The following is a 26,437-nucleotide window of genomic DNA, read 5'->3' as shown; positions in this document are numbered from 1 at the left end:
AAGAAGGGCGGGGTACAAATTAAATTATTATTATTATTATTATTATTAATTGATGTTCAACTCCTTTGATAGCACAAATACTTGCCACTTTGTCCGTTCTCCAGTGAAATTTCTGTTTTTCAAGGACATAGCAGTAATTTTAATCCATGTTACTTGTTGCCTTCTCTTTCTTCCTCTTCCTTCAACATTCCTAAACATGTTTATCTTATTGAATCACTGCCCAAAATATGTGAGTTTTCTAGTTCCAGACAATCACATCAAATGAACAATAAGTCTGCATATAGTCCAGAACGGCTGAATCCTTGTTCCTTAATTCTTATCTTCAAATTCATAATTCAAAGACACACTAAGACACCAACATTATGGTTTAACACGTGTAAAATTAATCAACTGTTACTCTAAGTTGGATTCTTTAATTCCACAAACTGTATATATATTTACATAGTTTGCATATGCTTATTCCTGGACAGATAGATAGTCAGCTAGATATAAAATGTGCATCAGGGTTACTTCCTTGCATGAGACAAGGATTTCTGTTTATCTACTTCAGTGTTTCACAACCTCACATACTGGGGTGGGAAATTCTGGGAGTTGAAGTCCACATGTCTTAAAGTTGCTGAGGTTGAAAAACATTGATCTACTTCATCTTTTCTTACAATATAATCTGTGTACAATTCACAAAGTATACTGATGAATAATGCACTAATTTATTAAAATATTTCATGTACAACCCATACTTTTATTCTAAAATTCCTAGTACTCAAATCTGTTGTACCCTTTCCATAAGTTACACGGCAAAACTGTCCTAGAAACTGTGTGTGCTAAGTGGGACTGAAAGAATGTAATTCAAAGAAAAACTGGCAACTCTCAGTGGAAGTGAATAACCAGCTTTTATTTTGTACCATCATGTGTACTGTTTAAACCTTCATATTTTTGCAGACATGAGAAAGAATTTTTGTAATTCTTCAAAATACCATTTGTAAATTTCAGATGATGGCCAGTATCGTAAAGACAAACTCTGCAGACCATGACATAAGGCAATAGCTCCACTGATTTAATGGTAACCAATATGCAATCGAGAGGGGGAAAAAATGCTGCTTCATGTAAAATTAGCTTTGATCTCTCAAAGCTAATTCTCTTCCTTTCTGAAAATTTGCATTAATTGGAATAACAGTCCACTTTTCCCTCTACCCATATAGACAAGATTCTGAAAGAGAGAAAGAAAAGAATTCTGATAAAATTAGATTGGTGGGGAAATCAAGCAATTTTACCCAAACACTTCATATTCTGTAGAAAAAACAGTTGATAACAATGCCCTAACACTGCATCTATATATGATGGTCAAGGTTTGAAAAATGATAATACAAAAAGAATCTATTGCGATTCTAAAAGTCACATCAAGTTTAACATGATGAATATAATTCCACATAGAGAACTAAAAGTCAAGTCAAGGGGAAAAGTTCTCAATGACATCACTGTGAATTGGACACCCTTTAAAAGCTGAAATTTATCACAATAGTTTAGTATTTATTTATTGTTACAATACACACATTTTTGAATGCACATGGTAATCCATAAAGCTGTATTCAACAGAGTATAGGAGCACTGTTATAACCCCAAGTCTATGAGTACCAAAACTTGCTATTTAACAAATGAAGAAAACAATAAATGCAAGTAATTCTCATATAAATATACAGGTAATCCATTTAGCATATGACACAAAACTAGAATTCTAGGTTCCAAGTTAACCTGTCCAAAAGCATATTATCTAGTCCATTATTAAACCTTAGGAAGCCAAAACTTAAACTTTAATATTTGTGGTGAGGAAGGGTTTCAGTAGAGGAGTAGGCATAAAATTGGGATAGTTTTTAAATTCATATTGCCATTTTTCAGCAGTTACATTAACAAAATTTAATAGAGTGATCAATCAGAATAGGGTACAAAAACATTTGGGGGGGAGAGGGCTACAATACGTATGCTTACCCCTGCACTATCAGCAATGATCATCCAGCCTCTTCTTAAATATTATGAAGAATTGGGTTTCTTACCATCTTTAAACTGATGCATCTTTCTGTTTCAAGAAAGGGCTACAACAGATACAAGACAGGAAAAATACAAGCCAGTAACTTTGCATAGTTTGATTCATGTTTTCATCATCAAAATGCAAGTGCAGGACTACATCAATTCATAGTTATACCAGAATGGTAACCCCTTAGAAATATTATAAACTGAAGTACTGACTAAGAATTGGAAGATGAGTATATTGTTGATACATTGGAACAATTCATTTAAGTTGTTCAAATTTTAATTTTCTTTACGATTTTTACAAACAATGGATAAAGCATATTGGGTATCATACCTCTATAAACTGCTCAATGTTTGACATTCAATTCATGCTGACTATACATGTTGCAGGAATGCCCAACAAACAAATAGAAAGGTCATATTTCAGCAACAAGATGGGCATTTTCATCAGACGTTTAGCGTTTTACAAATAGATACCAATATTTGTAGAGTTATATTTTTTAGATTGGAATAATTAATGGCATATCTTCATTCTGTTCCTGACTCTTGTTATTACTAAATGTAAAGTATTCCTGAAGCAATAAACTGAGAACAAAAGTCCAGTTTGTATATATACTGCATGGGATATTTTTTTCTTTGGAAAAAAGTCAAGTTCAAGGAGGCCACATGGATATAATAACACTAAGCCTGAATGCTTTTTAAGGCCTTCTGAATGGGAGCATTCATTAAACCCAATAAAGGTTTGACACCTATGGCTGGATGGTTAAAATACACCATCTATGTTGAAGAGTAGGATGCCTAAATCAGCATCATTTATCACTTGGAGGCTTCTTCTTAGCTTCTACATCTCTCTTGATGTCTTCAATCTTCTTTGCAATGTTTGGAACCTACAAACATATAAAGGAATATAAGAACCACTGCAATTTGGAGAGTCAATTCAAGGTAATCTCTGGATCCATGATATGTACAGGAATGTCTCTTCTTCTACACTCTAGTATGCACCATACTCTAGTGCAGGGGTCCTCAACCTTGGCAACTTTAAGACTTGTGGACTTCAAGTCCTAGACTCCCTCAGCCAGCTGGCTGAGGAAGTCTGGGAGTTGAAGTCCACAAGTCTTAAAGTTGCCAAGGTTGAGGACCCCTGCTCTAGTGTCTTTTCAAGACTGACCAAAGATCAATTTATTTAATTTCTGCATTTCAAGCTTTACTGTTGGAATTAGTAGCAGTGGAAAACCAGGCAAACTTTGGTGCCTTCTGGGACAAATACTAAGAAAACACTAGCATTCCAAAACTTATAATGCAGGTTTCAATGGAAAAGTGTCAAAATATATCACAGAAATTTTTTTTATACATAGAAGTAAGAGCAGGTTAATGTGGAAACAGAATGAAATTAAGGAATGGATGAAGGAATGTAAAACTGATCTGGACTCTCCTTATTACACAAATCAAAAGCTGGTGGACTGTGGTTACATACAAAAATAGGAAATCAATAGCCTTTCAGATACAGCAAGTCAACAACTCTCATCATCTTTGACACTTTTGACCACTGCATTCTAGAAAAAAATGGGGACTGGAGTTCAGACTCATCTGGTGTTTGATAGGCTCTGCAATCCTCACAAATTCCAATTCTTAACATAATTTCGAAAGCAGCAAAAATACTTACATCATAGTTCTGGGCCAAATACATTCCAACTACATTGCCAACTGCAAAACCGAGCTGGAGAAAGAACAAAAAGGATAACATTGAGGATTTTACTTCTCTCACTCACCACACATGAAATGCAATTTAGAAATGCAATTAGTTTTCCATTCTATCTTTTAAAACACATGTTTTGCCAATTTCAGGCCAAAACCTGATTTTCATTAAAGTGTTTATCATGTTTTTAGCTAATATTTTTCCAAACTGTTTGTACCATTTGGCTGAATTCCATGTAAACTACATACAAATAATTCCTTTATTCACCATTTGCAATTTAAACACTGGAGTTGTGCAAACAGACAGGCCAGGATTTGGGAAGACCTCAAATAGCATATTCCTAGTAGCAGGTATGAGAGAAAAAGATAGGGTAGGGCAGAGTTCCCCAATCTTTCCGGGTTGGTGACCCAGAGGGGGAGGGATAAGGGGGAAAGAGGGGATGGTTTTATGGGAAGGGCAGGTAAGTGCACGTGCACAAACACCTGTTACTCATGCGAGTGAGGCCGAGTGCTCTCACGAGAGAGAGCCCCCATGAGTGGGACCGCAAGCCCCAAGCGCCTGCGACACTCGCGTGCATACACCAGCCACTCACACAGCCTGGTTGTGAAGAGGCCATGGACCGGTAGATTGGGGACCCCTGGGGTAGGGGATCTTCCTTTTTCACTGGCATAATTGCCACTTATTTAGCTGCCAGCATTTTCTCATGGCTGTTTCTACTTCTCTACTGTGAAATAATGTCAAGATGACAAACCATGGAGGGATGTGGTAAGTGGGTAGCTTTTTTGTGGCTAGAACATATACTCCTTTTAAAACAGCGTCCTCAACCTTTGCGGCTTGGTGGCCCACCTGAGGGGGAAGAGGGGAACTGGACCACACAAGCAGTGGACCTTGATTTTGCCACCCTCCTCCCAAAATACTGCTATGTGGAGAGAAGCATGCAGCTGGATACCTCAAGGTTTTGTCTTGGGCCCAGTGCTCTTCAACATAGATGACTTCATAAATGACTGAAGTGGCACTCATCAAATTTGCAGATGACAGCAAATTGGGGTGGGGGGAATTGCTAATACTTTGAAAGAGAGACTCAAGTTCCAGAAGGATCTTGACAGACTTAAGCATTGGGCCTTATCCAAAAGATGATGTTCAGTTTTAAGAAAAGTAAGATCTGCACATAGGCAGGAGAAACCAAATGGACAGGTATAGAATAGGTGGTACCTGCTCAACAGTAGTATCTGTGAGAGGGATCTAAGTGTCCTGGGGATTGGACTAGAAGACCTCCATGGTCCTTTCCAACCCTATGATTCCATGATTCTATGATCATGCCATAGCATGATCAAGAGGGCATTAGAATGACGTCACCTACAGATAAATTGTTTCCAAAGTATGTACATTCCTGATGCTTACTGGGCCATTCTGATTGGAGCAGTATATAAACCCTAGCAAATTAATACATATGTAATTAAGTCCCTAGATGAAAAAATAATAATCACAAGAATTATGTCAAAGGAAACAGAGCAGGAGTTTCATTAAGCACCTTCATGGGCATTTCAAAGATGCCTACATGAAAAACCAAATGGAGGAGTAGTCAGACTAACAGATTAAATGTTGGTGAATGACTATCCATACTAAACTCCGATTCACATTAAAAAAAAAAACTTTGCTTAACTCCATAGTTCCATAGTGCAGTCCAGTACTATGTACTGCTGTCAATTTGTGGTGGCTTATTCCTGTGCATACAGATTTATCCAATTTTATTCATCTACTTTCCAAAAACAAGATTTTTGGACTAATTTAAATGCGCACTTCTTAAATGGTTTCCATCTGGGTAATGAAGTCTTCAAATCTCATAACACTGAAAGAGTAATGAAATATTATGTTAACATTCCAATGCCTGGAGGTTAATTGCTTTTAGCACTTGAGAATCTCTGCTTCAGCCATGAATGAACTGCAGGTTTTACTGACAAGAATAGAAAGAGCTATTAAAAATATGAGCAATAAAATTATGATTGTTTTCAAAAGTCTGCCATTATAAGTCATTAACAACTCACTTCCTATACAATATAATAGATGCAGTGCTCAAAAAAAGGGAAGAAACCCGATTTAAAATAATGTACAATATGATATTAATTTTCATAACCTCATCTGGAGAAGCAGTAACGCCAAATTTTTATTCTTCATTTAATTTACCCTTCCCCAACAATATGCCCTCTAGACATTCTGGACTACAACTCCCATGACTGTAGCTTGTTCCAGGATAGGGAAAGCTGCTTTGAAGCGTATGTTTGCTTTACTTTCTTGGAAACAGGAAAGATTTAGAAATCACCATTTTCTCCCCAAGCACTTGAAGTCCAATCTAATTTGCCTAGCTGTGTGCTTGCTATAACAAATCCCATTTAACAGACCTCTGCAATGGACATTTTTTTTTCATCTAGACATCTTCTTGAAATAATAGAACAGTTCACAGTATCTGAATTAATTTGGGCAGGGTAGTTACATTTATGGTAATCTTACCTTAATTTTACAACATCCATCACAATTTGTATTTTGCATCTGTATGACTCCCCAAGGATTATTTCATAAATTGTTCAAAATATCTTTGAACATTATCATTTATGAAGCAAAATAATTGGGCTCTAAGTCACCCACATAATATAGAAAACTACCTGTAGGGCATATAACAAGACATTTAAATATAAGAAACTATATGAAAGATACAGAGGGCATGAAAGACTGCTGGGTCAGGGATCCCCAACCGCCCCCCGGGCTACAGCCCACTACCAGCCGTGGCACGTTCAGAAGTAGGAGGAATGAATGGCTGGTTGGCGCATGCATGCACACAGCTCAATTTGCATGAGTGGTGGGTCAGCGTGCATGCATGCAGCTTGATTTGTACAAGTGGTGAGTCAACATGCACACACACAGCTCAACTAGCTCATGCAGGTTGGTTCCCCTCTTCCCCCCCCCCCGGCCAAGCCGTAAAGGTTGGGACTGTGCTGGTTGACTGGGCCCGTCTCTCTCTCTCTCAGCCCAACCTATCTCACAGGTTTGTTATTGTGGGGCAAGAGGAGGAGTAAGAAGTATTATTTGAGTTACTTATTAGGATTCTAAAGGAAGGATAAAAATACAATAATATATATATACACACACACACACACACACACACTTCTCTGCTAAAGCATTACTTACTATGCTAATGAAACTTAAGTTTCCAGAAACTTAAGAACACTTTATTCCCCAATCACCTATTCCCGTGGTAGCGAACCTATGGCATGTGTGCCACAGGTAGCACGCAGAGCCCTCTCTGTGGGCACATGCGCCGTCGCCCCAGTCCTAGGCCTTCAGCTGGGTTTTATAAAACCTTTTCACTTTAGGCCTCCGCCGCCGTGTGCAAAAAAAAAAAGGTTCAATCAATCAATTTCTCGCGGGAAAACAAAAGTTGGAATTGATTGATTGAACTTTTTAGTCCCACCCAGTCTGCTGTTACCACCACAGCCACACCCACCCAATGGGACATGCCCACCTAATGGGACACGCCCACCTGGCACCCGATGATACATAAGTGGGTTTTGGGTTGCAGTTTGGGCACTCGGTCTCTAAAAGGTTCGCCATCAGTGACCTATTCCAAAGACTGACTAATGGAAGCTCCCAGGAAACTCCACCACTGAGCAAGGATCCCAATGATGCAGAAATTCCATTCATGTGCTGATACAACCCTACTGAGGAAGGCAATATACACAAGAGTGACTCGTGGAAATATTCATAGTAATCAGAATGTCCTAGCAGAATCTCAGGGAATCAGGTAAATTTCTGAATAAGAATCACCATCTTCTTCCAGCCACAAATGGGGGAAAGATACACATTTTTCTGCCTTTTTTGTTTTGGACATGCAAAGAACATGCAAAGCCAGAGATTGACAGTAGCAGCATCTTCTTTTAATTCTGAAAAATCATGCTTGATTCTGAGATTTCTCATATTTCTCTCTGAACCCCAACACGGACCATTCATCATCATCATCATCATCATCATCATCATCATCATCATCATCATCAATCCTCATCCTTGTCCTCATCATATGTAACATGCTATTGTTTTCAGGATGGATACTGAAATGCTTACTTTTCTAGAGATAAGTATTTTACTTCTCCAATAAGTCCAGTTTGTTCCTGTTATAGCAAACTTGGCTCTCTCGTTGAAAGTATAAAATACACCCTGAAATTGTTCCATCAAGTGGTGGATGGAAAACCTGACTGCACTCGTATTTTTTTGACATGCTTTCTGGAATTTTGCAGTGGGAACAGTTCTTACACAAAAATGCAAGACAAACCTCAGAATTCCATATGAGCCTTCTATTTAATTGGCTTTGACAAATGATACACACAGTCTTATATCCATCATACTCTGACGATACAAGAATTTACTTTGTCTCTGATCTGTATTTCCACTTCCTATTTATTTCTATTATTCTGCCACATGATTTCACACTCCCCCTTTCTCTTAATTTATCATGAAATAGTTCAACTTCTTTCAGCTTCTCAAAGTTTGTCCCAGTTTGGCTGGCTTCTTGGGAATGGAAAGACAAACTATACTCAATGCTAATATTCCAGAACTAGCTGAGAAATTTGATTATGGACAAACATCTGCACAAAATTAGAAGCACTGATGACAAGAGAATAACAGAGTTGGAAGGGACCTTGGAGGTCTTCTAGTCTAACCCTCTGCCCAAGCAGAAGACTCTATACCATTTCAACAAGTTGTTGTCCAATCTCTTCTTAAAAAAATATAAAAATAAAATGCTCTGCCCCCATATTTTCCAACCTGGGCATCTTCCAGATGAATGAAATTCAATTTTGAGAATCAGGCTGGCTGAAGAATTCTGGAAACTGAAGTTCACACATCTAGACTTTGCCCCAGGAGAATTGCAGTGCAGCTGGCTTTGTGTATTCTAATTCAAATTGTATTTTGATGTGGATTTTACGCCCAATTCATGTCTTATCTACATATTATTAAAAATAAATTCAGCAAAATTGTATAGTATTTCAAAAGTTAGTCTTAATTATAACATCCCGAGGGGAATAGAGAAAAGAAATATTAGCCACAAATCCTGATTAGCTCCATACTTCTTAAAATAAGAATTCATATTAAAAGGGCAGAATAGAAATAAAATACTACTACTATGATACTTGTTTATATCAACCTTATATCTGGATCTCAATAATTTATACAAGAACCTGACTTGATTATGATCTTATGAAAAATGTAGTATTATTTGTTGTATTTCTATATTGTTAAAATATAGATATACATTATAGAAAACTATAATGTCTTACAGGTAGACCCAGTCATTGTACTTTAAACAAACCACAGTTTAGCACAGTAAGTTTCATAGAATCTGTATTTCATAGAATCAAAAGCTTTTAAAATTCTGCAAACCATTCTAATATCTTTTTTACAAAACAACAAGAACCACTGATTATGCAGGATGATGTTAGCAGAGGTTTTCCTGCCCAGGATTATAAATTATTCTAAACTTGGGTAGAAAAACCAAGTTGCATAGATGCACGGATAAGTGGTACCTGGTTTAGCAATAGTACTAGCAAAAAGGATCTGGGATGAAACATGAGCCAGCAATGTGTCGCAGTTGCCAAAAGAGTCATAACGTTTTGGGCTGCATCCACAGAAATAGTATTATGATTACAGAAAGTGATTATACTCCTCTGTGTTATACTGATCAGACCACACCTAAACTACTATGTCTAGTTCTGGTCACCATAATACAAGGATGCTGATGAACTGGAAAGAGTGTAGAGAAGAGAACAAACAAAGTAAGGAGCTTGGAGATTAAATTCTATGGAGAATGATTAGTTTAGTCTAAGGAGAGACATGACAGCAATCTTCTAATACATGAAGGAATGTCACAGAGCAGAAATCATTGATTTGTTCTCCAGAACACCTAAGACTAAGAATTAATGGGTGGAAGCTTAACAGAGACCCAAACTTGAAGTAACGATGAATTTCCTGACTGTGGGAACTGTTAAGCAGCAGAAGAGCCCTGCTTCCTGAAATTGTGCTTGCTCCATCACTGGAGATTTCCAAGAAAAAGATAGAAAAAGTTTGTATGAGGATTGCATTTTTTTAAAAAGTAGAAGCATATACAAAATATAGGAGGTGCAGGTGGGGAAGGAGAAAAATTATTTTTGCAGGCAGGGATGCTTACAATCCAAACTTACACTTATGCTTGGAAAGAAGCTCCACAGTTAAGATTCGCATGGAAATTCAGCTGAAGAAACACCATGCACCTTATAGGATTTAAAGTCCAACATCCCTAAAGCGCATCAGTTTTCAGGAGTTTGGCTTAATGACATCTGACAAGAAGGACTAGTAACGCGAGCAACTATATGTAGTGCTAACGATGGGAGGTGGGAGGCTATATTTAAATACATTATTTTTTGCTGGACAGATTCCCAAAACAAAGAAAGCCTTCCGGAAAGTTTTGTGTTTTTTTTTAAAGTCCCAGTCCCTGCAGCATTCCCGTTCAAGCGCTAACTAGACTTGACCCTGCGTAGCTCTCTAAACCACCCAAAATCGGCCGGGCGTCGCCACCTAAAATTTCTCCTTTTTGCAGCGCTCCCCTCCGCCGGGCCGCCCCTCCCTTTGTCAAAGTCTTACCAAAAACTGAAACATGGTTGCCAGCTGTCACTCTCCGTCCCTTCCAAGCGGAAGGGAAGATTTACAGCTGACTACTTTTTCTCTTCCGGATACCCGCCTTCCTTTCTACATTCGCTTCCCGCATTGGCCGAATGACTTGATGGGCTCCTCCCTTTTCCAATCCCTATTTCCTTCCCTTCCTTTTTGTCCCGCTTCAGGTTCTCTCCCTTCCGAGGGCACCTTAAAGACGCTGCTGGCATTTATTTTTTTTTTATTTTTTGGGTGGGGGGGAGGGAAGGGGCTGCGTTATATTGCAATTTATTCGGAAGCGGCAGCCGCTCCTGCCGTGGAGGCGTTTGTTGGAAAGTTGCTCAGCTTGCAAAATTGAGCAGAAAGTCGCTTAGGGAAATAGAGAAGGATCAGGCGTGATGTCACCCAAGGCGGTCGTGTTTGATTCCCCCTGATTTAAGTGGGAAATTGAAACAGCTAAAGGGAGGCTTACTGTGCAAGGAAAACTATGTTCCTACCCAGAGGAAAGCCCTGCCGAATATAGTAGAGATTAATACCTGAGAAATGCCTATAGGTTGGATTGAAACTCTGAAGATTAGTCAAATATATGAAGCGGTGAATGCTCCCAACACTGGAAGTTTTTAAGAAGAGACTGGACAGCCATTTGTCCCAAAATGGTATAGGGTTTCCTGCCTGAGCAGGGGGTTGGACTAGATGACCTCCAAGGTCCCTTCCAACTTTATTATTATTATTATTAACTCGGTATAATCTTGTATTTCTCTTAACAGAGAGCAAGCACCATTGATCTGCCCACCAACCTTCCAGAATCAAACTCCAATAATAATAACAAAATCACCTGTCAATTGCAAAAGGCAGCTTTAGTTGGAACAGCTTACATCCTGCAAGGATACCTTTAACACTATCAAACAACCACGTCTGTGTATCCCAAGTCCTTGGGAAGGACTTGATAGGTGGCTAAAAATGCCAAATCCAGTCTGAACATCTGTCTGATTGTGTGGCCAACCATAATAATAGTTGAGGAGAGTGAGAATGGTTCACCTTAAAAAAATATTTAAAATATTATTTTTAAAAAGTACACGGTTGGGGCTATCAGAACAGGGCTGCAAAATTCATACATCAATTGGAAAGACAGTAATGCAGGAATTTCATGTGGTTTGAGTTGATCCAGAACAGATACCCAAGCCTTAAAAATGTTCATGTTTTGAACAGAGCACAACACACTTAACCGATGAACTATAAAATGAAAGATATTTAAAGATATTGAGATTCTGATGTTACATCAGTTTCGAAAGTTCTGAAAAATGCCAGTTCTGTTAAGAAAAAAAAGTCCATTCATTTGTTCTGCTATATCTTTGTTACATTTTTCTTAATCTTAAAATTAATCTTTACTTAATATAAAATGCATATCTGATTGCATTTTATTTGAAGTAAAGATTAAGAAAAAAATAAGAGTTTAATAATTAATTACACTTTAATTACATAGGCTATTTATACATGTGTAATTGACCTAGCCAGATAAGGAAAATGAGAAATAATTCTAGTGTAACAATGGAAAATACATGAATTTTGTATACTAAGTATAAATGATATTCTGTGAAATGAACACAAGATGGCACCTCAAATCCACATTTGTTGATTTTTTTCACCCAGAGTTTTTTATTTAGTAGGATGATAGGGACAGAGAGAAACTTAGTAGAGTTTGAAAACTGCAAATCTGTAAAAAAAAATCTGTACAAAAACTAAATTTCATTTTTAATGTGTGCCATGCCCACAGTAAAAAAAATGACAATAAAGGTAATCTAGTCTAGTCTAGTCTAATCTAATTACAGAATAGAGCTGGAAGGGACTTTGGAGGTCTTCTAGTCCAGCCCCCCACTTAAGCAGGAGAACCTATACCTTCTCAGACAAGTGACTGTCTAGTCTCTTCTTAAAAATCTCCAGTGATGGAGCACCCACGATTTCTGGAGGCAAGCTGTTCCACTGGTTAATTGTCCTCACTGTCAGGAAGTTTCTCCTTAATTCTAGGTTGCTTCTTTGTTCAGTTTCCAACTATTGTTTCTTGTTCTGCCCTCTGGTGCTTTGGTGAATAACGTGACCCCCTTTTCTTTGTGGCAGCCCCTCAAATACTGGAATACTGCTATTATGTCTCTCCTATTTCTTCTTTTCTTTAGACTAGCCAAACCCAAGTCCCGCAGCCATTCTTCATGTGTTTTAGTCTCCAGGCCTTTGATCATCTTAGTTGTTCTTCTCTGAATTTTTTTTCAAACTCTCAACATCTTTTTTGTGATATGGTGACCAAAATTGGCTGCAGTATTCCAGGTGTGGTCTTACTAGGGTTTTATAAAGCAGTACTAATATTTTGTGTGATCTTGATTCTATGCCTCTGTTTATACAACCCAGGATTAGCTTTTTGGGCTGCTGCTGCACACTGCTGGCTCATGGTCAAGTGATCATCCATTAGGACTCCAAGGTCCCTGTCACAGTTACTGTTTTTAAGCCAGGTCTCGCCCAGTCTGTACTTGTACTTTTGATTTTTCCTCCCTAAATGTAAAACTTTGCTTTTCTCCACATTGAAACTCATTTTGTTGGACAGGGCCCATTGTTCAAGTTTGTCAAGATCTTTTGTCTTCTGGGTTTGTCCAATCCTTAGATATTTGGCTACTCCTGCCAGTTGCTGTCATCTGGAAATTTGATGAGTTCCCCTTCAATTCCCTCATCTAAGTAATTTATGAAGATATTGAAGAGTACTGGGCCTAAGACAGAACCTTGTGGTACCCCACTGCTTACTTCTCTCCATGTGGATGTAGTGCCATTGAGGACTACTTGTTGAGTACGGTTTGCCAGCCAGCTACAGATCCATCTGGTGGTGATGTTGTCTATTCCACCTTTTTCTAGCTTACCAAGGAGTAGGTTGTGGTCTATCTTATCAAATGCCTTATGTTCATAGAATTTCGCTGGTCTATTAGTTTAGTCACTTTATCGAAGAATGAAATAAGGCTGGTTTGGCATGATCTGTTTTTGATAAACCCGTGCTGACTACTAGTTATAACTTTGTTTGCTTCTAGTTGTTCGCAGATCTGGTTTTTTATCTTTTCCAGGATGCTAGACTGATTGGTCTGTAGTTTCTCTGGTCTGTTTTTTGTTTCCTTTTTTGAAGATGGGAACCACATCCGCCCTTTTCCAATCCTTAGATATTTCCCTGGTGCTCCAGGATTTTTGAATTTCTGGTCCCAGTTCCATTTCTGGGTAATTCATCATAGTTAACTTTTTTTAAGATAAAACATTCCACAAATATCAGATATTGATGTTTTTATCCTTATTTTTGTTGTAGTAATTCTGTAAATAGGTTCTGAAAGTATCCTTGGAGTCAGTCCACTGAGCTTCTCAATTAACTACTAGGAAAGTGCACTGCATGAATTAAAGTCATTGTGTTCCATTATAGCCACTGCATAATTCATGCAATGCACTCCATAAAGATGTCATTTTTGTAATGTATATTAGAAATATATAATGTATATATAAAGTATATCTGAACACTTTCAGATGAACCAAACTTCTCTTAAAACAAGTTACATGCTGATATTTTGGATAAAAGACGCTAGATGGCGCTGTTTTTCTTCTTGAACTAGTTGAACAGCTTTTCTAAGGTATAGTAAGAACATTTGTAGTTCTTTCAATTTACCGGCAGTAATTTTGTGTGTCGTTATAATCCATTTAGCAATTTAGTCACAGTTTAAGAAAAGCTCTTTCTTTTTTTATGACAGTTTACCTCAGAAAGAAATAATACCCCCTCTTTGTTTTAACTTAGAAGAACAATAACTCAACAGTTACTTTGAACACTTAAGTGTTTTGAACTACTATGCAAATCCTCCTGAAAACGTTTTGTTAGGAAGCTGCTCTGAAGTTCCTGAACTACTTTCCAGCCAGGAATTTCCTTATTATAGTTTTTCTTTCACATTTGAAAAAGCAATATTTATTTTGCATGCTTTAAATTATTGTAAGTTAATTAACTCTCTATGGAAAAATTACCTCCTAAACGAATACTTGCAGAAAATAAGTGTGCAATGATACAGCTACAAAAAAATATAGATCCTTTGGGAAGCAGATATTAATACCTTTCAAAACATAGATAAAATAAAATGGAGGTCACATCACCTTGCCCCCTGAAAATTTTGTGCTCACTAATGGTTTATTTCAGTGCCCATTTTAAAATATTGGCTTAAATAGCTTTAAATGGCTCTGCTTAATTTTCTGAGAAGTTTCTGCTTTTGTTATGGACCTGTCTGAACCTTAAGAAACCTGTCAGAGAATGGCAGTGATTGGATGGGAAAGGAATCTGAGAATTGCAACTATTCCTAAAGTGACTCCCCATTCCTGGTCAGCACCATGTGGCCTCTCTGTAGGAAGGTCACCTGGTGGATTGGCCACTTCTCCTTTCAGAAGGTGTTCTTTAGAAAAGATAAGTGAAGCAAGACAAGATGGAGGTAGGAAGCACAAAGTATGGGACCCAGTGGGGATAGGAAGCAGGCTTTTAAGGCCTGTGGGGACCCAGCGAGATGGGAAGCAGATCCAAGAGGTCTCATGGGATGGGATGGGCGGGGTCTATCATGAGGGAGGGAAGATTACCAAATGCCCAAATTTTGTTCATGTGATCATGGGGGCAGTATAGCAGCTGTAACTTCAAGTACAGATCATAAGTCCCTTTGTTTAGCGTTACTGTAATTTTGAATGGTCGCTGATGAATGGTTATAAGTCAAGGAATACCTGTAAAAATTAAGCAAAACAAAATTCTACCCTAGATTCAGGCATTCCAACATCCAAGAGCGGTGGTGATGCAGTGGTTACAATGAAGTACTGCAGGCTGACTGCCAGGAGTTCAATCCTGACCAGCTCAAGGTTGACTCAGCCTTCCATCCTTCTAAGGTTGGTAAAATGAGGACCCAGATTGTTGGGGACAATATGCTGACTCTGTAAACTGCTTAGAGAGGGCTGTAAAGCACTATGAAGCAGTATATAACTCAAAGTGCTATTGCTATCAGATGATTAGCAGTGTCTAAAACCACAACTGCTACTACACATGTGTTAGCCTCAATTGCCCACACATTAGTTTCAAATTACATTTGGGGTCACATTAAATGTGGCCTGGCATCAATTTAAAATCTACATTAAGTTGAACATTGCATTATTAGAATTCACAATAATCACGAACTACCTTTTAGGGCTTGCCTATATTCTGTTCTATGGGAAAACTCAGTCCTCAACTTACAGCCATTGGTTTAATGACTGAAAAAAGTGACTTACAACCAGTTCTCATACTTGCAACTATCTCAGCTTTCCTGCAATCACATTATCAAAACTGATCAAATGCTTGGCAATCAGCATGTATTCATGAAGACTACAGTATCCCAGGGTCACCTGATTGCCAACTACAATCTTTCCAGGGGGCTTCCAACATGCTAAGTCAATGGGGAAAGCCATGTGATTTGCTTAACGACTGTGGTAATTTGCTTAATAACTGTGGCAAAAATACGATAAAATCAGGTGCGACTCACTTAGCTGGATCACTTAGCAACAGATGTTCTGGTCCCAATTCGGATTTTAAGTCAAGGACTATCCGTACATAAATAAATACACACATTGAGATATGCATGCCGACATACATATATACCATGGATCAGAAAATGCAGCTTCTCAGAAAAGAAGAGGACAAGCTCCTTCAAGCTTTATTGTGGTAAGCAGGTTTAAAGCCATTCTGGAGAATTATGTATCCTAGATACAATAAAGTGGATGCTTGAGGAAGTCAGGGAACAATTGGTAGGACTCAGTATGACTTCGTACCTGGTAGTGGAGTTAGTAGCTTAATATAAAGTTGACCAATTTCCCTTCTCCCCATGAAGGTGGAAAGGGGTCAAATAACAATAGAATCATCTAGTAGAATGATTAGAATTCCCTAAATACTGAATTATTGAGTATTAGACATTAAAAACATATAACGGTGTACATACACATTTTTTTTGTTATATTTTACTTCTCTGTGTTATGATGATGAGTCATTAGTTTGCTAATGATTTATGGATTAGCATGCTGATTCATTCAGGATATATTCTTGAACATTTTATTTCTGTTAAAATTACATAGCACAAATTTTGTAATATCTAATAACTAATATCTTATTTAGGATATACTGTATTCTGCAAAAAACCAGATGATTATTGAATATTTTACTTCAGCTAAAATTATATAGCACAAGTTTTAAAGAAAGGAAGTAAATATATGCATCCCATAATCTGATACACAGCAATCAAAGTTTCTAACCCATAACTGTAAAATCTGTTTCCTCAGTATTTAAGAATTTAGTAGTGTGCTCTTTTGCATATTACATAGAAATAATCCCTAATATGTAAATGTGATTATAAACTGACATCCTACCGTCAGTATCTCAGAAATAATCCCCAATGAACTCAGTGGGACTTTCTTGAAGAGGCTTTATATGCACTGTAACTAATATGGGTTTTCTGTTAAAAGCTGCAGTCCAGAAGCCAGAACAGCTGCCTACCACAGATCCACCCACTTAGTGTGGAATCTTTATGGAAATGTTATATTTGGAGCCTTTCATCATTTTACAATGCTAGTGTCATGCATGAAAGAGTAAGTAACATCTGCCTGGGATATATGACAGCAAATTTAAATGTTAATCTCTCTCTCTCTCTCTCTCTCTCACACACACACACACACACAGAGAGAGAGAGAGAGAGAGAGAGAGAGAGAGAGAGAGAGAGAGAGAGAGCAATACACTCATTTAAGTAAAACAATTGTTAAACATTCAAAAATCACCTTTGGATGCAATCCATTTGTTCAAAAGGTATATTTCTAGGGGGGGGGGATGGGGTTGTAAGACTTCTACATTAAAACAGCCATTATATTAAAAGGAATAGTTAATGAAGCACTGAAATAAAGCAAGATGTAAAATGTTTTTCTCGTTTATCATGGCTGCACCTCAAAATAAGCCAGGATATGCGTAAAAAATCATATCTAGGTGAACATGTTTGTGTGTCTGTGTGTGTATATACATAATCTCTCCTACCTCACTTTTCTGTGTAAAATATTGAACACTAACCATAGATATTAGAAGGTCTGTATTATAAATTTCAGCTTACATACTGACATTTCTAACTTTCAAGCTTCCAGTAATGTTCCTCCTACAATAAAAAAATGATAAAATTTTGTGCATTAGCTGCTAAAGGAAAAATATTATTGTTTTTCCCACAATGCAAATGTGAAAAATAAAAGAAAACAAGGTTTGGGATTTTAGGCTTATATGCCGCCCCATAGTGCTTTACAGCACTCTCTGAGCAGTTTGCAATGTAGAAGTATTTGCATATTGCCCCCAGCAATCTGCGTCATCATTTTACCAATGTTGGAAGGGTGGAAGGCTGAGTCAACCTTGAGCTCCATCAGGATCAAACTCCAGGCTGTGGGCAAAGTTGGCCTGCAAATGCTGCCCTTTAAGCACTGAGCCACCAGGTCTCTCCACAAAACAAAAAGGATATGCAAAAAACAACTACAATTCCATGTATATACATATTAGAGATCCGTATGCTTCAAAAATGATTTGGCAGATGTGCTTTAGAGCTCATATACAGTATGCATGAGCACAGCATTTCTTTGGTATTAATTTATAAAGTCTGGAAAAAAGATATAGTTTCTCTGAGAGTTAGATTAATTGACTCTTTAAAGCAGCCCTATCATTTTCTAGGTTCATGAAAATTCCTGAAAAAAAATAGATGGCTGCATTACCTAGTGGTAAAGTACACACATACCTTCTGAAATAATTCTTGAAGCATGAACGGCCTGAGTATATATCGTGTTTTCCCCAAAATAAGAGTCAGTCTTATTTTACTTTTTTTTCCTCCAAAAAGAGGCACCAGGTCTTATTTTCGGGGAAGGGGTCTTTCTCACTCACCTCTGGGACCGACAGCCCTGCCCAGCCAGCTCACTTCTGCAGCCGAAGGAGCAGCTTCATTCTGCAGCTGAGAATGGAGCTCTGGACTGCATTTAGCAGTCAGAGGCCTTTCAGGAAGGCCACTGCAGCCGAGAACCGAGCTATGCATTCAATCCATGGTTCTCAGCTGCAGAGGCCTTCCGGAAAGGCCTCTGACTGCGAAATGCAGGCTTAGGGACGCCACAGAAGAAGTGGGCTGGCGAGGAGAGGCCTGGCTGCAAGGTAAGTGGGTACAGGGCACATGGGGCAGATCCACACCCCCGCCCTAGTTTGATTTTTAAGTGTGTGCCTCACCCAAAACTAGGGCTTATTTTTGGGGTAGGGCTTATATTAGGCCCACCCCCCAAAATCAAACTAGGGCTTATTTTCGGGGTAGGCCTTTTTTTTTTCCAGGAAAACACGGTATGTATATGCATTAAAAGTTCTATTACTCATTTTGAATAAAAGTGTGAGAAACATTTCTAAGTGAAAACGTTGAGTCACTTGCCAATGTATCATTCCAAGTGTGCCAGAAGAGATCCAATCTCAAAACAGACTATTCTGACATCCTGAGAACAACTTGACCTCAAAATGTTTTTCCTTCCTCTAGGTTCAGATGTTGCCCCTTGGACTTTCTGAAAGGCTTAGTAGTTTAGGATTTCACTTTAGTATAAACTGTTTTGCAAATGTCTTTTGTGCATGTCCATGCAGGCCTATGAAACACAGGAAAGGCCTTGAAATGACAGCATTTGAACCTTCAAGGGGATGTCACATTTCATTAGTTAAGCAGTGGATTGAGGTTTTGCAAATTTTCCTTCCCATGTTTCAGATGGTCTTATTAGATGTGGGGAAATTCACTGGAGAAAGTGTTTATGTTTGAAAGAGTGAGCAGTAAAGGAAACCAGGTTGCTAAAGAACATGGTGGCTGGACACCTTCAAAGCTGACACCAGCCAGAACTGGTGTCAGAAAAACTCAAAGAAGCAGTGCAAAATTGGAATATGTGGAGAGACCTAGCCCATAGAATCACCAAGAGTTGGACATGACTGGATAACCTGATGATGATGATGATGATGATGATGATGATCATCATCATCATCATCATCATCATCAATCTATACCAGAAAAGACTAAATATGGTGTTTGAACAACAGCAACAAAGGAAGCCTATCCTTCACTGGTTAGTCCAAAAATTGACATTCAGTAAGAAAGTCAAATCATTTGGCTCATATTTTTTTTAAAAAAGAATGGCCTTGATAAATTTGCAAATTATCCAAGGGGTTTAAGGCAACCTTCAAATACATCAGTAAAAATCTCAACACTTCTTAATGGTATCTTATAGGTTCCTCATGCAAATCTGTGTCAATCTCTTGTTTCAGAGATTGTTTCTCTGAAATCTTTAAATTGTAGTTAAAATGTCATTAAGGAAGACTGATGAGATCAAAGTCTGTGATAATGATTCTAGGCCAGTAATGAAAACAGCATCAAGCATAATTCTAATTTATATCTGTTCTCCTCTGGGAAATATTAGTTGTTTTTAAGGTAGCCTGATGGGTGAAATGCTATAACATGCTTTATTTTTTTAGGAACTCTGCAATGCAATGATCATACTACAGAATAAAACTTGTTGAGCAAATTTGATTTAGCGGTTTAAGGCCTCAGGCTAGAAACTAGGAGATAGTGAGTTTTAGTCCTGACTTAGGCATGAAGCCAACTGGGTGATTTGGGGCAAATCATTCTCTCCGCCCTTTCACAAAAGATCAGGCCAGGAAACATCCTACACACATCTGATTGGATATAGGCTATAGTTATCAAATTTTGAAAGTTTCTCTGAGCATCTTTTTCATGCTTTTGCTGGCAGGCTGTGATTCCCTACAATCCTAGGAAGAAGGCAATGGCAAGACACATTCCAAAATGTTGCCAGGAAAATGGGGACTTGTTCAGACAGTCTCCAGGACTCAGGATTGGTTTTAAGACAACGAGAGAAGAAAGAGATAGAGGATTTTTAAAATATTGGATCTCCTTTTCTGTAATAGAATCAGTGATAGGAAAAGCAGTGTGTTCTGCCAAATAGATTGATGGTGCTTTTGGACAGAATGTAAAATGATCTTACATGGTTTTTGATCTTTATCTTAACTATTGTTTAGCCTAGCCAGAGTTATGAGCCAAGAATTAGGATCCCAGCAAGCCCTGAAGATGATACTTGAATCCTAAGGAGGCTTTAACATTCCCTTCCATGCTATCTTCTATCCTGAAGATGTAGTTCTCCTATTATCTGATTGTTCAGACATTACATGATCTTTCCAAAACATCTGCAGTTTCTCAGCCATAATGCTGCCAAAATGTTTTTAGATCTTTAGAGTCAGTAACTTGGGAGGAGAACAGGCCACTTGGTCCTACCAGCTTTCTTTAGGCTTCAATTGATGATAGGATGTCCTAGAATAAGTGTGGTTCTTTCAGTGAGTTTCCCAGGGAACTGAAGTGGCTTTGTCAAAATCCTGTTTTGTCCTTGCTTCTTCTACTTTCTCTAAATATCCATTCATAGCTCACTTCCTTAAGGTCTTCAATCAAGATAAAACTATTTATGTATTCAATAACCATGAAGGAACCTTGAAGATAGAATTTACTTCTAGCTGATTCCCATCATTGAGTAGTGATTCTGAAAGCAACATCGATTTAAGCATATCAATTCAGGTTATTTCAGATAATGGTACTGCTAGAATGGTCATTATTTGCTAGTGGTGACTATCAACAAATTGGAAGCCAAAATGGAACTTGGAAAAGCAAGTAGAAAATGAAGGATATGTGAGCCACCAGGTTTGGAATAGATGAAAAATCTATTAATGTTATATTGATAAATTGCATTTGTGTCCGAAGACGTTTATCTGCAATTTCAAAAATATTTTCCCCATGTGTTCCTATAACTGAATCTCTTGCTTGGATGCCCACTTGACAAAAAGCTCATCTAAAGTTGATGTTTTTGCCTCATGTTCTATATACACATATGAAAGCTGGAGGGCTCAAGGGAATTACTTTAGTGGTTTTACAAACTGCCTGCCAGAGCATCTGCCTAAACAATTCCATGATACAGTTTTTGATCGCCAGAATGCTGTTTTTGAAAAATCTAATTCATTTCTAAGATTCTCAGATCTGTTAAAACAGGGGTCTTCAAACTTGGCCCTTTTATGACCTGTGGACTTCAACTCCCAGAATTCCTCAGCCAGGCATGCTGGCTGAGGAATTCTGGGAGTTGAAGTCCACAAGTCATAAAAGGACCAAGTTTGAAGACCCCTGTGTTAAAATGATTCCTTTCAATACCTGATAGTACCACTGTTATAGGACCAAGATTAAACAAATTTCTTTCAATCCCAATTTTGATATTCATTTTTTCCCCCATAAAAATATGGTAGTCTGATGACAGTATTAGACTAGGAGCAGAGAGACTCTGCTTCTAGTCCAATCTTAGCCACTCTCTCCCAGCCCACGTTACCTTAAAAAATTGTTGCGGGGAAAAATAGGAGTGCTATATATGCCGTGTGAACTTTTGAACAAAAGGCTGGATATAAATCTAATAAAATTAAACGTGGATTCATGCATGCGTGCACGGATGCATGTATGCTTACATGGACACATGGATGCATGGATGGTTGAAGGATGAGAAAAGTCCAGGAAATCATTCTTTTTTTAAAAAAAGTTATGCTTTCAATGTCCTGTCCCAATTCCTGGAGGCTGAGTGATCTGGATGGTGAAAAACCAATTTTGACTTAATCAAAATCCTACGAAGATAATATGGATATTAGGACTCCCCAGATCCAGGAATTTTCCATCTTTGCACTTCCCCACTCAAGAGGGGAATCTTGGGATGTTCCTGGACTCACAGCTCCTGTTTGGCAGCTGTGACCAAGGAAGCCTTTGCATAGTGTGTTTGCATAGGGTCTCCTGCTTGAGCAGGGGATTGGATTAGATAACCTCCAAGGTCCCTTCCAACTCTATTATTTTATGTTCTATGTTTTATTTTCATCTTCTGTTCCAGTTGTGCACCTCCGTAGATCAGTGGCTCTTTAGACAGTCACTCATACCTTGGTCATCTCATAGTTCAACTAATGCAATGTGAGCTATATGGGTTGCCTTTGAAAATCACCCGGAAGCTTCAAATGATCCAAATTGCTACAGGTAAGCATGCCAATGTGGCACCTTGGCTTCCCAACTACACTGACCAAAATAATTTCCACTTGGCTAACATCATCTTATAACTTAGCACAGTATTAAAATACAAATCAAATAAATGGATGAAATGCCTAAATCAACTGAGAAACTCTTCAGTAAATTAAAATGTCAAAATAAGATATTTAATATATGCCAGGGATTATATAGAAAATCTTGCCCAGACCATAGACAAAATGAGAAGAGTCCCTAAGAAGTTAGCCCAAATTTGTGACCTGAAGCTTTTCACAAACTTTCCTTTAAAGCCATTAGTTTAGGAGCTATTAGGCCTGATTATTCTATAACAATCAAAAACCATTAGCATATGGAAGGGTTTTATTTGTTTTATTAGCTTTTGTAGTGGGAGATGCTTGATCAGGGATAGAAAACTGCCAAATCAGAATCCCCTTTATTCTTGTTTGTCCTCCCATCTCAGTCCTGAGTGGTTGGTAACGTAGCAACAGGCTGCAGCTTTTCATTATCATCATAATTTGCTACCTTACTAACATCCGAAGATGACATTTCAGTCAGGCCAGGCTAGTCCATAAACTAGCTGAAGTGTTAAGCTTTCTCTCTAAAGGAGAGAACAAACCCTGAACAGACCCATCAGGCAAAGCATGGGTTGACAGTGTTTACATAATGACCTGTAATACTGCTAATATTAAGTGAAGAAGGGATAAAATATAATCATGCTTAAAAACAGTAATTATGGAACCAGCAGTTTTGTTGCAAAATTAGGCCAACCCACTTATCCCACATTTACAAACGAAGCAACAGGAGTCCTTTTCTCTACTGTATTTCATGAAGGAAAATGTGAAATATTAAATGGAAAAAATTACATGAAAACCTCAAGGCACAAGAAATAAGGAGTGCTTAGCTTAGGGGATAATTTAGAAATCACAGTATAAGTCATAAGAAAAGGAAGAGAAGAACTCAGGGCAGATCTAATAAAACATAGTGAAGTTTCTTAGTAAAGAAAAACACAATGGTGGACCGGAATAGTTCTGTTTTTTTGTTTCACCTGTTCTCACTCAAGAATGAGAGAGATCCACAAGGTCCAGGGCCTTCATCAAATGATAAAAAAGCAAAATGCATAGATTTGTACAATTTGAAGAGGAACCAGAATATCCCTATTATTTTTGAAATATTTTGGTAATTGCAAAAATGAGAAGATGGAGCAAAATGTTTTAACAGTATAACAGAATTGGAAAGGACTTTGGAGGTCTTCTAATCCAACCCCTGCTCAAGCAGGAGACTCTACACCAGTGGTTCTCAACCTGTGGGTCGGGACCCCATTTGGGGTCGAGCGACAATTTCACGGGGGTCGCCAAGCAAGGCTGTCCGCCATTTTTTTTGTCTGCCATTTTTTCCCCTTTTCCGGCGGGTGCCTTACCTCCCTTGGGCTAGGCCAGCTGGTGGTCGGCCTGCTCTGTCTCTGCCGCTTGCCAGCTATGCCTCGGCCGGCGCAGGGGGCAGAACCACGCATGCGCAGCACTCCCGGGCAGGGAAAGTCCTCAACTTACGACCGGTTGGGTAGTCCTCGACTTATGACTGGTTTAGTCCTCGACTTACGACCGGTTTAGTCCTCGACTTAGGACAGGTTTAGTCCTCGACTTACGACCGGTTGGGGTCGCAGCATTAAAAAGGTTGAGAACCACTGCTCTACACCATTTTGGACAAACGGTTGTCCAATTTATTCTTATGGAGACAAGTCTTTTAACTGATTAATTGTTCTGTCAGGAAATTTCTCCTTAATTCTTGATTGCTTACCTCCTTGATTAGTTTCCATCCGTTGCTTCTTGTCCTACCTTCAGGTGCTTTGGAGAATAGGTTGACCCCCTCTTCTTTGTGGCAGCCCCTGAGATATATCTGGACTGTTCTTTTTTCCCTTCAGCTTTAGTTCATTTAATCACTATCATATATTTATTTCCTTCTTGACTGTACCACTAGAAATGTCTTTAAGAAATTTTGGAAATTTCCCTTTCCCTCCAGTATTTTTATAAAATGGATGTCAACCTACATTCGGGAAAAAAAATGTGTAGCAACTCCAATGACAACTACACTAGATACAATCAAAATATTTAAAAGTTATTTATGATGTAATAATCATGCAAGCCTCCATATGAAAACATAATTAATTTTATTTAATATCAAATCTGAAATAAATTTCTAAAGCCAACTTAATATTTTGCTCCAAGTAGGCTTTTAAAACGTTTTTGTTTTTTATTTTCTTTTATAGTAAAAAAAAAACCAAACTTTTAGAATGATGGGACTATGACACTACTTTTCAGTTGAACTTTCTACCTTTCTGGCATATAAATTGACTAGATAAATAAATAAACATTAATATAATTTTAGAACAAATTCAGGATAACAGCTTCTACTTTGAAAGATTGGAGTACTTATACAGCTTCCCCAACCTGTTAAAATCCGAAAGGGAATTTTGAGATCAATAACAAAGACTCAAAATAAGATAGGTACAGGAATGAAGAATATGAAATAGAATGCATATATTAAAAAGTAGATTTAGATTTTTAGATTTTATTAAATTTATACCCCGCGGAGGAATGCTAGATCATTGTGTACTTGAGACAGAGACTAGATCATTGTGTACTTGAGACAGAGACTATCCTTGGACTAAACTACTTTAAACAATTAATATCCAGTCTCCAACCTCCCCTATTTAGGGAAGATTGTTGAAAACCTATGGTATCCTCAATTTATGACTATAATTGAGTTTGGAATTACAATCGTTAAGAGGGTCATCCTGTGACCACACCTGATTTTACAACCTTTTTTGCAGCATTTGTTGATCATTAAATGAAGGCCATGGTCCTTAAAATGGCCCTGTTTGCCAGAAACTGAAAGTAAATGCCAGAAATTGGCAAAAATCACCAAAAATTCCAGTCACCTCACCATGGGATGCTGCAAACAGCCTTAAATGTGAGCCAGTTGTCAAGCATTCAAAATCTATCATGTGTGTGTGTGTGTGTGTGTGTGTGTGTGTGTGTGTGTGTGTGCATGCATGCATGCAGCCATCAAAACTCCAGAATCAGGTCATAAGTACCATTTTGTAGATCCGTTGTTATTTTGAATCATCATTAAGCAAGGACTACCTGTATTTCAGTGGCTACTTCTCCCGTTATGCTTATAAACGGAGAACAAGAACATGAGAAAGAGAGAGAACAAAATAAAACAAAGTGAAACAAAAGCAGCACAACTCAGATGATTTTTCATAAAATGAAATTAAGATGTTAATGTTCATCAAGCTTCCACTAGTTCCTAGATTGCTATATATTGCCTGGATTTCCAATCCCAGATTGAACAGGCCTTAACGCATCAACTCTGGATAATTGAAGTCTTCTTTTGAATGTTTGCCTGATTTCTTACACCATTTCAAATTCATTTTGATCAAAAGAGCTTTAGTATATTCCTAGTCCTAATGTACATTTGTCAAGAAATATTTCTGTCCCTTGTGATTTTGTACAGGAATACAGTCTTCCAGTATATTCCAGCATCTTAAATCCAGGGGTGCCTGTAGGATCCTGTTGCTTTCTTCAGAATGGAAAAAAAACAACAGGATCCTGGCATCACTTGCAAATCTTGCCTCTTTAGGGACATGCATGCAATATCATGAAACACATAAAAAAGGATTGGGTCTTCCATCACGATCCCCAATGTCCATTTTCATCAGTCTGGTCCCCACTTGTTTGTCCTGCAAACACCACTGATCAGATATCATATCTTTGACATTCAGTGCAATACTTCCCACACTGTGCTTTATTCTATAGAGCCTATATCCAGAAATGACTGGATGCCACTGATGCTTTTCATCCTTCACAGTTTTGTTCTCTTGATTATA

The 26,437-nt window shown here is 38.1% G+C and overlaps 1 protein-coding gene across 2 annotated transcripts; it reads right to left on the bottom strand.

Moving 5' to 3' along the window:
- Window positions 1-871: 871 nt before the first annotated feature.
- Window positions 872-3,769, bottom strand: STMP1 (short transmembrane mitochondrial protein 1). 2 transcript variants are annotated; one of them, XR_001549397.1, is made up of 3 exons: window positions 3,689-3,769; window positions 1,984-2,912; window positions 872-1,207 (listed from the first exon to the last, which is right to left on the bottom strand). XR_001549397.1 is itself a non-coding variant. In XM_015831983.1 (2 exons), exons 1-2 carry the CDS (start codon window positions 3,767-3,769, stop codon window positions 2,835-2,837), a joined length of 159 nt encoding a protein of 52 aa, XP_015687469.1. In that variant the 3' UTR covers window positions 1,497-2,834. The 2 variants fall into 2 exon arrangements, 1 of the variants encoding a protein (XP_015687469.1); XM_015831983.1 differs by lacking the exon at window positions 872-1,207 and having other exon boundaries at window positions 1,497-2,912.
- Window positions 3,770-26,437: the final 22,668 nt, after the last annotated feature.

The sequence above is a fragment of the Protobothrops mucrosquamatus genome, unplaced genomic scaffold, assembly GCF_001527695.2.
Source record: "Protobothrops mucrosquamatus isolate PMUCROS unplaced genomic scaffold, P.Mucros_1.0 scaffold_293, whole genome shotgun sequence".
Lineage (NCBI taxonomy): Eukaryota > Metazoa > Chordata > Lepidosauria > Squamata > Viperidae > Protobothrops > Protobothrops mucrosquamatus.
This window is presented reverse-complemented; position numbering and strand designations above follow the sequence as displayed.